General features: G+C 46.3%; 1 protein-coding gene across 1 annotated transcript; it reads left to right on the forward strand.

Annotated features, from left to right (window-relative positions):
* Positions 1-911: 911 nt before the first annotated feature.
* On the forward strand, positions 912-15,437 carry LOC132363199 (zinc finger protein 77-like). The gene is given in 5 exon segments (XM_059918778.1): positions 912-1,063; positions 11,388-11,514; positions 13,548-13,728; positions 14,145-15,245; positions 15,247-15,437. Coding segments are annotated over 5 exon segments (1,455 nt in total). The 5' UTR covers positions 912-1,060; the 3' UTR covers positions 15,290-15,437.
* Positions 15,438-18,097: the final 2,660 nt, after the last annotated feature.

Consider the following 18,097-nt stretch of genomic DNA (forward strand, 5'->3'; position numbering starts at 1 on the left):
TAAAGACTAGATGTCTCCCTTCCTGGGACACCAATGCTGGTCCTCCTTCGATGATGACTCCCTTCCCAGGTGCCAAGGCCATAGCTACGCGTTGCCTCTTGCTGCAGCCTATGTGCTGATCTGTTTGTTTTTTGCCGTTTTTTAAAAAAATATTTACTTATTTGGCCGCACCGGGTCTTAGTTGCAGCACGCGAGATCTTCGTTGTGGCATGCGGGGTCTTTAGTTGCAGCGTGTGGGATCTAGTTCCCTGACCAAGGGTTGAACCCACGCCCCCTGCACTGGGAGCACGAAGTGTTAACCAGTGGACCACCGGGGAAGTCCCTGATCTGTTCGTTTTTGGAAACTTGAAGGAATGTTTCCCTGCCTTGTTTGCTGTTAAGAGTTCTGACAAGATAGAAAACGGTGCTAAAAACCATGCTTCTCCTGAGCAGGTCCTCTGAGTTATCTGAGAGGCCGTCTTAAGGGCTCTAGTCTTCAGTTTGGCTCAAAAGACTTTTCTGTTCCTATTATAGATCGTTTATTTTTTATTTCCATCAACAAGGCCCTATGACCCGTATTTTCTCATCCTCATTCCGGATATGGAGCGATCCCCGGGGAAACTGAGTCTGGACTTCCAGGTGCAGGAGGAGGACACAGGGGAGCCACCGACCAGATGCCACAGGGGTGTGCCGCGCCCAGAGCTCGTTCTGCACGGAGCCCAATTCCCAGGCGGGCGGATCAGCCACGCGTGTCCCTGTGGCCTGTCATTCGGAGGCAGGGGCGAGGTCTGGTTGAACTGTCCAATCAGCGGCGACTGGGGTCCGGACAAACAGCAATCAGGATAGAGGGGGACTAGGAGGACTGTCCATCAGGGCAGGGGCGGGGCAAGGATTACTGTCCAATCAGAGCCCGGGCCCCGGAGAGGGCGGGCGGCGCGCGCGTTCCCAGCCCGCGGAAGTTTTTCTGCGCTTGTGCGAACTTGTCCTGCGCGGCTTCAGGTGTCGCGTCCCCGTCGGTCTCACCTGCCCAGGTCGGAGGGTCGCCCCGAGGACGCTTCGGAGAACCCGGAAAGAGGCAGAGATGGTGAGTGCACCGCTCAGGGCCCTAACAGGGAAAAGGCTGGTTCGAACGGTACGGAACTTGCCGAAAGCGACGGACGGGCCAGGGTCTCCCCGTGTCCCACCCACCCCGGAGTCCCGACCCGAGTCTCCCCCTTGGCCGCGGGCTGAGGACCTGCCGTGTTGCTCCGTCACTGCTCGGGGTCCGGGGCGTCCGGACCGAATCTTTGGCCCCGTGGGGGTCGGAGGGAGGACAGGACTACTCTCGACGCGGGCCGTTAGGCGCTGGGGCGTGGGGGACCCGCCCTGGACCTGACAGATAAAGTCAAGCCTGGACTTGTCAAGGAGACTGTATTGCAAATACTGTTGCGATAGCGCCGAGGCTCGGATCTCAGAGATGTGCCAGCGTCTCCAACTGCACAGCAAAGGGCTTTTCTGTGTGAGGAGGGCGAGCGGGAGGGAAGTTGGGCGAGTGAGAGCGGTGCGCGGAGTGCGGGGCCAGCGTGGCTGGACTGGACAGGGCTCCCTCGGTCACCTGTTGTCTGGAGAAGCTGACCAGGGGCTTGTTCGGAACCTCAGTGTTGCTCAGACATGGGGGCGACACCCCGTCCAGGGAGAAGGCTGACGATGTGGGTTAAGAAACAGGACACAGAGAACTTGGTCAAGCCCAAATGTGTGGGCAGGAGGGCCGGATCTCCTCGTGTCAAAGATAAAATGTCAAAGTGGGGCTGGCCCCTGAATACATGCAGGGAGCATCACAGAGTGTCTTTGTACTCTGGGAACAGATTCACAGTGACCTTGCCCCGAGGCCAACCCCTGACTCAGGAGGTCCGCAGGCCCTCCTTTCTCATGTGGAACAGTAATCAGTATTGAGCTTTATTTGGGGTCTTAGGAATTGCAACTTGGGGGACCCAGGTTTGAGTTGATGGAATACAATTTATGGTTTTGAGGCATAAGAAAGAAAATTTAAGCATAACATTACTCTCTGCCCTTATTGGGCCCTCCCTAATGTGCATTGTGCATCTGCATTATACATTAACCAGACCTTCTCAAAGGTAGGAATGTCTGCTCCACCGGAAAGATCAAATTTTTTTCCTCGTTCTGCCACCAGCAATGTAACTCCAAGATAACATACCTTTCCTAATCCTGTCAGGGGTCATGCTGATCTGCTGCAGATCTAGACTATGTATTTTTGGTGAACCTTATGTGAGATGTCATTGTGTCATTTTGATATATGCTCCTTTGTCTCAAAAATGTATATGATGGCCTTAGCCTTCTAGTAAGTGGAACAGCCCTCTGAGTTTTATGAGAGACTGTCTCCTGGGTTATAATCCTCACATAGGCTTAAACAAAATTTTCTATTTTCTCTTTTAGATCGACTATTCATTAATTTTTCATCAACAGCGTAACACTGAAAGTGTTGTAGGGAGGAGAAAGAGTAACAGACTTATTAAAGGAAAAGCCACAGGGTGGTTAAAGTTGCCTGGCATGAGTTATGATAGACTGACACAGGGAATGAAATATTTGTCCTTAAGGAATAGGCTGTCACGAGTTATTTAGGGGAAGGGTCCAATAAGTATCTTGACTTTCTGGGTCATTGGGCAGATGTTCTGGATGCCTGCGTTAAGGCAGTAAGTGGTCAAAAGTTCAGATTCCATCTGGGCTGAGACCTGCATAAGTTCCACTTCCTCAGTGGCCTCCTGGCTCCATTTTAGAGCGCTCTCTTAGCAATACTGACTCCATTTTGATTTTCCCTTCACACCTGTCCCCTGCTGTCCTGGCTCCCGGACTTAGGGGGGCAGCCCTGGACAGGGGGCACTGAGGGGAACTGAGTGGCACTTTTCTGTTCAGGAGAAGGGGACTGCAAGCTGTGGGCTGATGCTGTATCTGTCTGACCAGGAGTATATTCGGCTTAGAGTCCACCAGGGCAGCCAGGTCTGGCGCCCCATAGAAAGCCAGGCAGTAAACGGCTGAAGCCACCCACCCGCACTTCCGCCCTGCTCCGTCACGTGGCCTACAGCCCGCCCTTCTCTCAGAATCCAGGCCTGCACCCGTTGTCAATCAGGGCCCAAAAAGGGGGTGTGCCCAGAGACCCGTCCAATTAAGGTGCGAAGTCTTGGAGCCTCATCCAATCAGAGAAGGGGGCGGGCGCATTGGTGTACGTGGTGACGTCGCTCTTAGCCGACCTGGTGTTCTGTCGCAACTACTTCAGGGGGCCTCAGGTGTCCCGTCGCTGTCGCTCTAACCTGCCGGAGCTGTTGAGCTGCAGGGCCGCGGGGAGGACGACCTGAATGCGCGGAGAGGGGCTGAAATGGTGAGTGCGTGGGGCTGGCGCCGAGACCGTCTGGGGCTGGTTCGAATTGGCCGGAAGCTGCAGCAGGATAGGACTCCGTGACCCCGGTCCGGACCCTAGTTTCCACCCTCGACCGCGTCGTGCGGTCCCAGGGTCCTGTCCAGTCCTCGAGTGGGGTCTCGGATCCCAACTCGGGTGTCTGCCCTCGACCGCAACGTGGGATCCCGTGAGTTCCGACCCAGTCCCTGTCCCGGTGGGTGTTTGAGCGAGGACGGGGCGAGCCCCTGGAGCGGGCGGTCAGGCGCTGGGGTCCCGCCCTGGACCTGACAGATAATGTCAAGTCCAGGGTTGGTCAGGGAGAGTGTTTTGCAATTAATGTTGCGATAGGGCCGAAGCTCGGATCTCAGGGATGTGCCAGCGTCTCCAACCACACAGCAAAGGGCTTTTCTCTTCTGTGAGAGGAGGGTGAGAGGAAGGCGGATTGACAGAACCAGAGGTCCTGTGGTCAGGGCGTCCTCGGCCCAGGTGAGAGGGGATTTGCTCTGCAGCTCAGTGATGCTCAGTTTGGGAGGTGTAGCGGGGAGTGACCCAGAGTCAGGGGCATTTGGGAAGAGAAGCCTGAGTAAAGTTTAGGTAAAAAATGGATGTTGAGCTTAAAAATAAGTTATTTACTAGGAAAAATGGATTTATTTGGGAACAGAAAAAAATTGCAATTCGGGACAGACAAGGTATAGCAAAAGCCATAGGCAAGTCCAACAGACTTATTTATTGGAGAAAAAGGAGGGAGTTGGGAGGGGTTGTATTGATGTAAAGTCCGTGGAGACATGGAGAATTCAGGTTGATGCTGGTTTCTCATTGGCTAGTTGCTGGGGTAGCCAGTTTCTTGAGAAGATGCAATGTATGTACATCTTTTTCTGTTGAGGCCCGTAATTGTTGATTCTTTTGTGTTTTCAATTTTTCTGTTGGGGACTGTAATTGACATTTCTTCCTGTAATTGATGTCAAGTGGTACTGGGTGAGGCGCTTCCTTCTGCACCCACCCACACTTCTTTTTAGTGCGTTTTCTCTTTTTAAATTTTCACATGGGCCGTTGAGAACACTAGGTCAACCCTGTGGCATTAAAAAAATTACAAACTTTCCAACAAGAGACCTTTATTCAAATGAGTTCCTGCAGGGGGAGAAGGGTCTGTTGCACCAGGCACAGGGGGCTCTGCAGGAAGGGAGACATGTGAACCTAAGATCTGCAAGTGTCTCAAGAGTTGGGCAAAGAGAGTTTTTCTCTTATACAGAGGAGTAAACAACACCAGTAGGGACCAGGTGTGATGCTCAGATAGCAGATCCCTGAGGCCAGCCTGTCCTTAGGGGTCTGTCGGCTGGCTGCGGTGAGGCCAGGTCAGGGGGAAGGAGAGGAGCTGAACCAAAGTTTGGCCAACAAGCATTTGTTCTGCTTGGTCAGTGGGGGGAACAGTTCCGCTAATCACTGATGAGGTGGAGATGGGGCTTTCGGGGGACTGTGTCTGGCCTTGTCCTGGGTAAACAAGGGGCCTCCGTGTGAGTCTTATCTGAGTCAGGTGGGGCACAGGGGCGGTTTCTTGCAGCCTGCCGTTTTCCAGAAGACCAAAGGGTGGGGGGTCCTTTCAGCTTCCATCGAAGTTTCCAGGAGCACAGGGCTCAGGGAGGGTTCAGCATTGTCCCCTGACACCTGTGAGCTGCCTCCTCTGGGTCCAGCTCGGCACTAATAGCTTCCCCTAATCCAGCTTCCGGTTTCAGCAAGTGTAAAATTCTGCATTCTTTCTGCCTGGTTTCTTCTCCTTAGTGAGGATAGTAAGCATCTCAGGTCTTTGCCCTTTCCTGCTGACTTGTATTATTCTGGGCCTTTGGGCCTTAACCAGAGATGCCTCTGGGGAGAAGTGTCTCAGTAAAGAAAATGTTTTCTCTTCCATTAGAATTTCAGGAAATGCAGGCAGTCCCACCCCTTCATGTGAAATGGGTGGAGAGATGGATTTAAAAGATTCAGAGAAATTGTAATGACTCTTCCATGCAGGGTGCAGAGTTCTGACACTGTCTGAATCTGGTCCACTAACTGTTACTACCTGGACAACAGAGATGAATGGAAATTCTGTGCAATGTGACCAGGGCTATTGAGACTTGCTTACTTCTGATTAGACGAGTTACAGCTTGTCATCATGAGGTTATTAGTGAACTGATGCCTGTCTTCTGAAAGGGATGAGCAGTAACCAGTTGCTCAAACCATAAAAGTGCCCTAGAATTTCCCTCTCCTACGTTATCCATGAACACAGGAGGAAGCAGTGATCCTGCAGGTTCTCATTTACACACTGAGACAGGGGTCTTTGTGTCCTGTAAATGACCCACGGTGCTTGAAGCAGGTGCATCATCTGGGGCGGGGACAAGCTGAGCCTGTGAGGGAGGTGAAGGAAGGTGCCCTGGGGTCTTGCCCCGCCCCGCCTCCTCCCCACCCCCCCCCCCCATTGCAGGTGGCCTCCAGACCGTAGAACCACCACAGAAGGAGCTGTTGATGGCACGAGCATGGGGCAGGGCATCCAGCTCCAGAAGTGCTGGGGACGGTTTGTCCTCTGAGGTTGTGCTGCCCTCGGCTGTCTCTTGACCTTTGCTTTTGGCCTCATTCAGTGAGTTGGTGGATTGAGTGTGATGTGTGCACCCTGAGTGAGTCTGTGAAGGTCAGATGTGGGGAAGGCTCCTTGGGCTCAACTGCTGTTCAGAGGGTCGATGAATTAGAGAGTTTCTCTGGGTCAGAACTTCAACTTGAACGTTTCCTCCTGGGTGAGAATTGAGGCCCAGAGGAGGGGGCATTTCTACACTGAGGTGGAGCTCAGTCCTTCCCCCTGCCCTGCGGGTACCCATCCAGCTTGGATGGCTTTGACCTTCTGACTTGGGGTTTCCTTGTGCACCGTGGGCAGCACGCTGCTGATCTGAGTGGCTCACACTTGACTGCTCTTCCCTTTCGTTTCCTCCTTGATACAGTGTTCTGCCCTGTGACTCAGTGTGCAAGCATGTAAGACTTTTTTGTTCCATTACTTGAAAGTGTAGGGTTGTTTGGTTTTTATAGATTTCACCAATTTTATATGTATGTGTATGTGTGTGTACAGTTTTATCATGTGTACATGTGTATAGCCATCACCACAATCAAGATACAGCACTATTCTATCACTATAAAGATAGTTCCTGCTATCCCTTTATAGTCACACAAACCCCACTTCGTTCTCCCCCTCACCCCTAACTTCTGACAACCACTTATCTGTTCTTCATTTCTATAATTCTTCTAGTAATTTTTTAAATATTTATTTGGTTGCACTGGGTCTTAGTTGCAGCAGGCAGGCTCCTTAGTTGTGGCATGCAAACTCTTACTTGCAGCATGCATGTGGGATCTAGTTCCCTGACCAGGGATTGAACCCGGGCCCCCTGCATTGGGAGCACGGAGTCCTATCCACTGCACCACCAGGGAAGTCCCTCTTCTAGTAATTTTCTATTGCATACTTTTTTCAACTCTTTCTGGGACTCCAGTGATACTAATGTTTTATCTTTTGTGTTTGTCCCACAGGTCACTAAGGCTCTTTCACTTTTTTTTTGGTCTGTTTTCTCTCTGTTGTTCAGATTGGGTAAATTCTGATGTTCTACCTTCAAGTTGACTGATTCTTTCCTCTGTCTTATTCATTCTGTATTGAAACCATCCAGTTTTTTAGTTCAGTTGTTATATTTTTCAGTTCTAAAATATCCATTTGTTTCTTCTTTATATCTTTTCTTTCTTTGCTGAGACTTTCAATTTTTTATTTGTTTCAGGTGTGTTTGTAATTACTCCCTTAAGTATTTTTCAGTGGCTTTAAAATCCTTGTCAGATAATTCCATGTGTGATTTTGGTGTTGGTGTCTGTTGATTGTCATTTTTTGTTTGTTTTATTATTATTTGGCTGCGTCGGGTCTTAGTTGTGGTACACGGATCTTCGTTGCAGCGCGTGGGCTCTTCCTTGTGGCGCGCAGGCTTATTTGCCCTGCGGCATGTGGGATCTTAGTTCCCCCACCAGGGATCCAACCCGCGTCCCCTGCATTGGAAGCCGGATTCTTTACCACTGGACCACCAGTGAAGTCCCTTGCATTTCAGTTTTTGTTGCACTTAGGAGATACTGCGTTGTTTGCAAATTGAAAGTGTTGTGCAACCCTGCATCTGAGCAAGTCTGTGGGTGCCATTTTCAGAGTGTTTGCTCACTGATGGTCAGCATTTTTTAGCAATAGTGTTTTTTAATGTATGTACAAGGTTTTTTAGATATAAGTCTATTGAACACTTAAAAGACTATGTGACTTTTACCTGTACAGGGAAGCCAAAAAATTTGTGTAATTCACTTTATTGCAATATTTCCTTTATTGTGGTGCTCTGGAATTAAACCCACAGTGTTGCCAAGGCCTGCATGTATTTTTTTCCTGGTAAAACGACGCCATTAGTTTTCTCTATTAATGATTTTAAAACTCAAGCATGTACTGCAGGTCAGCATTAGAGAGATTTCTATGTCTATTATTACCAAGAGATGAGGGTGAGAAATATATTTGGATATTTGAAAAGACTCTCTGAGCAGAAACAAGAGTTGAAAAGTGGTTTTATGATAAACCATTCAGAAGACCTCAGTCATCCAATACTAAAAACACAGAACAGAAGATAAACAGGCCCTAAGCATGTGCCATTGTCTCCAGCACGTGACACGTGCCACGTGACATATTAAGGCATCTTTTGCTCCCATCCTGGTATATGCAGCAGAGAGACAGGCTTTAAATGGGAACCAGCACTTCTGCTCAAATGCATTGGGCAGATTTGTTTTTTATATTCCCCCATTCCATACACCCTGAAAGCTCTCATGATGAAGCACTTCTTGACCCATAGCAGCCCAACGGTGTACACAGATATCTATTTACTAGAGAGGAGCAGTTCCCCGTTGAACAGTAGGAAGGAATTAGAAGAGGGTAATGTATAAAGTCCCAAGACTGGTACATTAGTTGCTCTCAAGAAATTTATGCTTCGGTGATAAGGAGATAGACGAGATGAAGACTTAACTAAAGATGAGATTCCATTATTATGGATCCTGTGGGGGAATAATTGTTCATCGGTATTTTGCTCCATTGGGATAAGAGTTTGAAAAGCACTTCATACGCCTTAAAAAAAATCACGTTTACTAGAGTAAGATCATTTAACTTAATACTAATTATTTATTATTTCCCATATTTGTCCATTTTCAAAGCTCAACAGGCTCCATAAAGTATACTGAAGAGTGACCTGTTCACTTGTTGTTAAGGCAGGTGCGTGGAAATAGTGTACTAGAACTACATCTTTTATGAACTGTCAGCTTGCAACATTTCCCCCTCAAGAAAGGTATCAAAAATTGTGCTTTATGGGAACCTCCCTCCATACTAGGAAAGACTATGAAAGATTTTGAGCCCGGTTCCTTTTTGAAAAGACAGTCTTTCCTCATCTCCAAGACTGAGCATCATTCATCACCTTTAGGGCCAGTCATGTTTAAAGGCTTCACATCCACTCAGCCCATCCTCAGGAGCTGCTTCTTGCCGAGCCGTGTTATCTGCCAGCTCTTCATTCTGGGCTTTTGAAAGTGGTTATTTTTTGTGTTTTTTCTTTCTTGATGGGGCCGTTTTAGGAGTTTCAACAAGGATGATCAGGCTTATGGATGGTGCAGGGTATTGGGAGGACTCTTCTCCAGGAGCTCTCCTTGGTGGGTGGAAACAGTCTGTAGGTGACGGCGGTTCCAAGTTGAACGTGACTGGCCCACTCTGCTTTCAGCTCACACATGGTGGAGTGTGCGACGTTACTTCTCTCCAGGAAATCTCTGTTAAGGCAGTTTGGGGAATCACCGTTTTCAGCCTGTAGTCTTGAAAGAAAACCAGACTGAATTTTCGTCTCCTGTAGAAATAGAACATCATGCGTCAAGTTCCATCTCTGGGCACGTGTTGCATCCTTGACAATTGGTTTGTGATATCTCCTCAACCTGCTGGATCTCTGAAACGTTTGTAATTTTGTTCCTTAGGCAATTCATATTCTTTTATTTGCCGAAGTTCTGGTGCGTTTGAGTAAAACTGCCATTAGATTAAGAAGAACATGTTTTTAGCTAGTCTGAATCTATTTTTTAAACAGTTTTAATTGAGGTATAATTTATGAACCGTGAGGTTTCCTGGTTTAAACTGTAAAATTCAAAAGTGTTAGAATGTTTACTGGATTGTGCAACCATCCTCATATTCTAATTTTAGATATTTTTATCACCCAGAAGAACTTGTACCTGCTGGCAGTCACCACTCATTCCAAGCCTCCGCCCGCCCTTGGTCTAGGCAGGTTATTAATCTAATTTCTGTCTCTATAGATTTGTTCATTCTGTACATTTCACATAAATGATATGATACTGCCTGTGGGCTTTTGTGAATCCTGTTAATGTTTTTAAAGTTCATTGATTTTGTGCCGTGGATTAGTACTTCATTCCTCTTGTTGCAAATAATATTCCGTTTTGAGATTACTGTGTTTGCTTATCCAAATCAGTTGATGACCTTTTGAGTTGTTTCCATTTTTTGGCTGTCATGAATCATGCTGCTGTAAACATCTGTGTATTAGTTTTTGGGGTTTTTAAAATATTTATTTATTTATTTGGCTGCATCAGGTCTTAGTTGCAGCACGTGGGCTCTTCTTCGTTGCAGCGCACGGACTTAGTTGCCCCACGGTGTGTGGGATCTTAGTTCCCCGACCAGGGATCGAGCCTGCGTCCCCTGCATTGGAAGGCGTATTCTTAACCACTGGACCACCAGGGAAGTCCCTGTGTATTAGTTTTTGTGTTGGTGTTTGCTTTCGCCTCTCTTGGGTAGATAGATACCTAGGGTGGAATTGCTGTGTTATATGGTGACACTGTGTTTATCATTTTGAGGATCTGCTGGACTGTCTTCCAAAGTGGCTTCATTTTACCTTCCCACCAGCAGTGTGTAAGGTTCCAACTTTCCCACATCCTCGCCAGCATCTGCTTGTCTGTCTTATAGCCTTCCTAGTGGGTAGGAAGAGGTATCTGCTTGTAGTTTTCATTGCATTTCCCTGATGACTAATGTCTCATATTTTCAGGTGTGTGATTAGCAAACCCCAGTTGCAGCCCCGGGTGAGGTAGCCTTGCCTTCTTTGTAGCTGATGTAGTTGGAATATTTTATCATTTCAATTTTCGGAATATATTTTTAATTAAAATTCTAATTGATAAAGATAGTTTGCTTTATATTTCAAGGGTGTAGAGTCATACCATATTGTCCTAAAAACATTAACTCGGTGATTTTTCTCTGTGTTAAAGTCATCTTTGGCTCTAATGCCATCAGATCCTTCTGTGACTCTTCTTCGTGGGGCATTATTCTTGATTTCTTGCTTATTTATCTGAGAGGCCTTGCTGGCTTGACAGATTCCTCCGGAACCAGGCCTCCTTTTACCCCACAGGTGTCCCAGGCCCTGGGCCCTGGCCTGCGTCTGTGCCCTCGGTGTCCACCTCATCCTGGCAGGGGGTTCGTATCTCTACCTCTGTCGGATATGACGGGACTGGCCCAGGCTTTTACATGCTGTTCAGTCCAGGCGAGAGTTGTTCAGATTCAGCATCCCTGGAAAATCAGTGTTCAAGACCTCCTGACAGTCTGCTCTGGTTCTAGGAGGTTCAAGGAAATAACTTATGAGCAGGCCAAGTGTCCATTTCCATGTCATCTGAATGATGATTTCATTTTCAATATGTGTCATACCTCACAGTCTGCTCTATCTCAGTAAAAACCGTTTTTTTTCATTATGTGTGCATGAGTGTTTATCAGGTATTGCTGTTACACGTTGCTTCAGTTTCCAGCACTTACCATCACTGAGTAAAATGCATTTGACTGGCTTGTGTGTGTTCATTTTCCACAAGAGTGTAAGCTCAGGAGTCCTAGGAATTGAGTCCGGTTCCTGACTGTTGGCCTCCCCATCCTCCCACACACGGGGGTGAAAAGGGAGCCTTGCTGACATGGAACCTGTGGCTGTTTCAGGGCTCGGTGGTCTTTGAGGACGTGGCTGTGAACTTCACCGCAGAGGAGTGGGCTTTGCTGGACCCGCCTCAGAGGAAGCTCTACAGAGACGTGATGCTGGAGACCTTCAGGAACCTGGCCTCTGTGGGTGAGGATGGCTTCCTCCCTGCACTTAGTCTTTAGGGAAGAAATATTTCTTACAATGTTCTTTCTTACTGGAACCAAGGAATAGGAATATGTTGAAAAACAGGCAGACGTGGTCCCCACCTTTATAGAACCTACCTAGAGTCAAATAGCTTTTCCATGACCATAAATATTTCTATATTGAATTGATTTTTATTACTCTTGATCAGAATCCTGAGGCTCCCTAACTGTATAAATGTGAGCGTGGTCTCCAGTGTCACTTTGGGGCAGTGAGAGCGGCGTTATGGTTTTCACCCTGTGAAAGTTACACTGTGATCAGTACACATTTGACCTGATAATCTTGCTGCAGTTAAACCCAAACTCACCCATCCTCAATGACATGAGGACCAGAGAATCGGCCTATCTCCTGGAGGGCTTGTTGTCCTCCATCCTCCCCATGAGGAGCTTTTCTCCACGAGCAGAACAGCAGCCAGGCACCATCCGATCTCCCAGTGGCAGCTGGGTCAGTGGAGATAGGCTTCCTCTAGGGCCTCTGTGCCTGCGATCACCAGGAGGGCACACCTCTCGGGAGGAGCAGGTTCTGGATCAGGGAGAGATATTTGGACATAACTGTTAGAAACATGACTCGGTCTTTGAGAAAGTGATGTTTGTTTGTCATTAACCTGGCTTCCCTGTTGGACTTTTCATCCATCTTTGCCCACTTGGGAAGTCTTTTTGTAGCTCCTCTTACGAAGGGAGCATTTGGGAGTGTGCATTTTGCCCGGTTCCTGCCTACTTTGCTTCTGTGAAGTATCTCTTCTGAAGTATTTCTTAGTGAACAGTCTGCCATTGTGACTCATTTTCCCTATGATGGCTAAAGTTCCAAATAGCTGAGGTCCTCAGAGTTTTTCTTTGTGTGTGTGTTAATTTTGGTTTGGACCCAATTCCAATGTGTGTGTGTGCGCGCGTGCACGTGTGTTAAGGCACCTCACACCAACAAACAATTATTGGACCAGCAGCACATCATAGAATTCAACTCAATCCTGACACCGTCTACCCAGTGATAGCCACAGATTCCACAGCTTAAGGGTTCAGTCCTTCAAGACTTACTCCATATTCCCCCACTTCAGATGCCAATCTCAAGTCCAGGCTTTTACCTGTCCTCCTGACCAACTGGCTATAAATCAGAGGTTCCCATGACCCTCTCCTTGGGTTCAACTAGTTTATTAGTGTAGCTTACAGAACTCAGAGAAACATACTACTTACTAGATCACAGGTTCATTTTAAAAGGATATAATTCAGGAACAACCAGATGTAAGAGATGCATAGGGTAAGATTTTGAAAAGGAGTTTCTGTGCCTCTCCAGGTGCCAGTCTCCCCACATCTCCACGTGTTCATCAACCCAGAAGCTCTCTGAACTTTTTTTTCATGCCTTCATTACATAGGCATGGTTGATGAAATCATTGGCCATTGGCAGTGGATTTGATCTCTAGCCCCTCCCCCATCCCCAGAGGTGTTGGGGTGTCTGGGGGTGTGGGTGGGACTGAAAGTTTCAACCCTTTAATCACATGGTGTCTCCATTGGCAACCAGCCCGCATACTTCAGTTCTTTCCAACAATTTCTTTCATTAATATAAACCCAATTGGGATGGAAAGGGCTTTTTATGAATAACAAGACACCTATTTCACCTTTCTGATCCTGAAGCGTTTTCTGGAAATGAGCACAAGAGACCACATATTATTCCATTGCTTTTACTGCTCAGGAAATTCCAAGGGTTTTAGGATCCCCGAGCAGGAAACTGTGGATAAGGACCCGATTTATCTGAGAAATATATGTTGGTCATCTGAATGACCAAATATATATATATATATACACACACACACACACACACATATATTTCTGATAAATCACAATATCACACATCTTCTTCCTTCCTTTATAAAATTATTTTACATTTTTGAATTAGTCTATGGAAAGAAATCTACATGTGGTCTCTTTTCTTTCCTTTATCCCACCATTTCTTTCCCATGGATTTAATTATGTTACCAATTATTGCAGGTTCTTGCTCTCAAGTTAAAACGAGTAGATCAAGTGCTCATTGGGATATTTTGGAGACTGGACTATGCAGTGAAGAGAAAGTAGTAAGAGTCACAAGAAATGATTCCAGGTCTTTTTTGGGAGAAAACTGGGCATTTCATAACATGCAAGATCAGCATCTAACTCAGGAGAGGCATTTGAGGTGAGTGGCACTCCCACAAGGGGAAGGGGAATCTCGGCAGAGTATTAGACTCACTTGAAATTAAAGAAAAAGTGTAAACTTAGCTAAACAATTGTCTATTCACAGAATTCTTACAAAACTACTTTTATAAATGTGATGTAGATACGGAGCACCTAAAACTTAATTCAGTAGGAAACACTGGTCAGGAAACCTCGTATGTAAAAAACACTGAAAGTTACGGCTCTGCTTGAGCCGTCAGCCGGAGCATTAAACTTGTTGCACTTTGTCACAATGCAGAGAGTGGCTGAAAACATGCCCATTCATTGAAAATGGCAAATGTGTAGTCAAAATAATAATGAATAACCATCAACAAATCACTAATTAATAAATCACTTATAATCATTAATCCGTAATACTGTGCTTCCTATTTTGAACAGAAATAATTTGGTGGAGAGTCTCTGTGAAGGTAAAGAAGGTCATCAATGTCTAGAAACCCAGAACCAGATTATAGATCTTACTGTGCATAAGAGTTACCGGACTGGAATTCAGCCCCATCAATGCATTAAGTGTGGAAAAGCCTTCAGGGATCATTATTTCCAGAAGAATCAGCAAAGATCTCACCCTGGACACAAACATTATCCATGTGAAGAATGTGGGCAAGCCTGCAGCTGTATCTCGTGCCTAAGCCCTCCCAGGGAAACAGACATTGTAGAGAAACCCGAAAAACATCAGGATGCTGGGAGAGCATCTAAGAGATGCGTGAAGAGTGACAATAGTAAACAGTCTTTAGAGTGTAAGAAGTCTGGAAAAGCTCTCACTTGTCCCTCATCTTTTCAGGAACATGAGAGAGGTCACTATGGACAGAAAATCCACATGTGTGAAGTATGTGGGAAATCCTTCAGTTATTATTGCCAACTTGCACGGCATGTGAGAACTCACACTGGAGAGAAACCCTATGAATGTAAAGAATGTGGGAAGGCTTTCACTCGCATCTCACACTTCCGAGAACATGTGAGAATGCACACTGGAGAGAAACCCTATGAATGTAAGCAGTGTGGCAAAGCTTTCAGTTGGTGCACTTACCTTCGAGAACACATGAGAACACACAGTGGAGAAAAACCCTATGAATGCAAGCAGTGCGGCAAAGCCTTCCCCTATCTCAAATCCCTGCAAGGACATGTGAGGATCCACACTGGAGAGAAACCTTACGTGTGTAAGGAATGTGGGAAATCTTACAGTTGTCCCAAATACTTTAGAAAACATGTGAAAACACACAGTGGAGTAAAACCTTATGAATGTACAGAATGTGGGAAAGCATTCATTACTTCCTCATCCCTTCGAGAACATATGAAAACACACAGTGAAGAGAAGCCCTATCAGTGTCAGCAGTGTGGGAAAGCCTTCAGGTATCCCAGATCCCTGCAAGGACACATGCTAACCCACAGTGAAGGGAAGCCATATGAATGTCAGCAGTGTGAAAAAGCCTATAGGTGTCTCATATCCCTGCAAAGACACATGAAGACACACACTGGCGAAAAATTCTGAATATAAAAACTATGGGAAAGCCTTCATTCTCCCTTAAAATCTTATAAATGGAGCAGTCACAGGAGAGAAACATTATGAACGGAAAGAATGTGGGGAAACCTTCAGCACTTCACTTATTTTATACTTGAAAACTCAGAGTAGAGAGAAATTTTTTTAATGGAAATAAATATGATTTTTCCTTTTAAGTGCCTCATCCTGAATAGGAATCCCAGTGTATTAATTTCTAGCTCATGTTAACTGATCTGAACACTTAAGATAATAACCATGCCTCTATGTTCCCATCATCTTTACTACTTATGTTTTGTTATCTTGGACTTTAAATAGTTATACAGTCATATAATACTTGTCTCAATTCCATTACAGTGTCTTTTGAACCCAGAGTGAAAGTCTTTTTGGTTTGTGGTTTTTTTCATGTGCAACATGGTATGAGTTTAGACGAAAAAAACATTTTTTTAATGAACTTATTTATTTTATATATTTTTGGCTGTGTTGGGTCTTCATTGCTGCGCGCAGGCTTTCTCTAGTTGCGGCAAGTGGGGGCTACTCTTCGTTGCAGCGCGCGGGCTTCTCGTTGCGGTGGCTTCTCTTATTGCGCAGCACAGGCTCTAGGTGCACGGGCTTCAGTAGTTGTGGCTCATGGGCTCTAGAGTGCAGGCTCAGTAGTTGTGGTACACAGGCTTAGTTGCTCCACGGCATGTAGGATCTTCCCTGACCAGGGCTCGAGCCTGTGTCCCCTGCATTGGCAAGAGAATTCTTAAGCACTATGCCACCAGGGAAGCCCCTAGATGAAAATATTTTTGATTCTTACTTTGCTTTATGTTCCTAATATGTGATCATGATGTGAGACCTGTGTCGTTGAAATGTCTTTTCTGGTTCCTGAACGATACTGGAATTTTCTGATTCAGTATTTATGCTCCCCTTAGTTTATATTACTGAAAGGTGTGTCTTCCATGTTTGTTGCTAGTGGATACCATATCTGTGTTCCTCACAGAAATTAGTAATTGTGGAAGGTCTTGGAAGACCTTCTGTCTTATCTGATTATGTTTATTAATTTGGCCTCTCTTCATTGTCCATGATCTTGGGTGGAAATTGCACATGAAACATTGAGTTAAGAAGAGCGACTTGTTGGTGTGAAGTTGAAAGCTACTATCCAGATGGTTCTACTGAATTTTGTTGTCAGCTTGGGCAAGGTGGGAAGCGATATATCCCAGAGTCCTTTTGTTAGTGGTTCTGAGTTAAAGTGTAGGGAAGAAAAAGATGCGTGAGGTCCAGGGCTTCCCTGGTGGTGCAGTGGTTAAGAATCCGCCTGCCAATGCAGGGAACACGGGTTCAAGCCCTGGTCCAGGAAGAACCCACATGCCGTGGAGCAACTAAGCCCGTGTGCCACAACTACTGAGCCTGCGCTCTAGAGCCCATGAGCCACAACTACTGACCCTGTGTGTCACACCTACTGAAACCCACGCACCTAGAGCCCGTGCTCTGCAACAAGAGAAGCCACTGCAATGAGAAGCCCGCGCGCCGCAAGGAAGAGTAGCCCCCACTCGCCGCAACTAGAGAAAGTCCGCGTGCAGCAACGAAGACCCAACGCAAACAAAAATAAATAAATAAATAAAAAAGATGTGTGAAGTTCAGAAAGCAGAAGTGAGGAAGCCATGATTCTCGCGTCTTCTGTACCATTAGGAGATGGAGATGCATGGCAACCTGGTAGGCCTGAGTTCCAGCACCATTTTCTGACTTCTGGCTCTGCCCATGTGGAACAGCCCCCAACGAGACACATGTTTGGCATTTGGGGACAATGAGAAACACAGGTACGGTACGAGGGAACGCTTTTGAGTTCAATATATTTCTCATTGTCTCTGAGGGCCATGGGTAAGTTCCTCCTGGTTCAGATCTCCACTCTCTTCACATTGAGCTTCCCACTCTACTTGGCTTCTCAGTTTGTAATTTCCAGGTGTTTGGAAAATCCCAACTTTTTTTCTGTCCCGGGATCCACATGGGGACTGTTAGTGGCAGCTTGCAGTTCCCCAACCATGTGGAGCCCTGAGTCCACAGTCCCCATTTGTTGAGGTCTGCTGGGTCAGCCCTTTCCCTAGTCCAAGTTTACACAGAAATTGCTGGTGGTGCACGCAGGGCCTTTTCTTGGGAAGTCTGCAGTAATTTCTAAGCCCCAGCCCTTGGTTCTGTTCCCAGTTTCCTTACTGGGATCTGCTGGTGGTTTAGTGTATAGTTCCCTATGTATTGGAATTTTCCCCCAGAGTCCACATTGGGACCTGCTGATGGCAACTGCAGTTCTCCATTTGTTAGGAATGAGTCCACAGTGCCCATCTGTGAGGTCTGCTGGTTTAATTCTGTCCCTGTCTCTAGTTCTTTGGTTGCTACTGGTGTCCACAGCTCCATTTCCTTGGTTACCATTGGATGCTGTTAATGTGCACATGAGATAAAGACTATTTGCTACATGGGAATTTCAGAAGCCATAGCCACAAAAGTTGGGCAAGGGATGCAAATTTCAATGCTGTTAAAGCACTTGCCACCTAACTCAGACACCCATGTTAGGTTAAGTTGGTTACAAAATGGGTTAGATTGATGCTGGGTCACCCTCAAACCTCAAGAAGATTAATTTTCATGCAATGAGGTACAGCGTAATACATCACACAACTTCCAACCCAGCATTATGTCCCTTTTAGGTATCAGATTGTCTCGAGAGACCCAAAAGCTTAGCTAAAAATATAAAAACAGTAATACAATGGGATCCTTAAAAGCTAAAGAGTCAAGTGTATCCACTTCTGGCACCCTTGCTTTTTTTTAATATCTAAGAACTGTGGTCCCAGAAGCTGTAGGTATTTGT

The sequence above is a fragment of the Balaenoptera ricei genome, chromosome 3 (assembly GCF_028023285.1).
Source record: "Balaenoptera ricei isolate mBalRic1 chromosome 3, mBalRic1.hap2, whole genome shotgun sequence".
Lineage (NCBI taxonomy): Eukaryota > Metazoa > Chordata > Mammalia > Artiodactyla > Balaenopteridae > Balaenoptera > Balaenoptera ricei.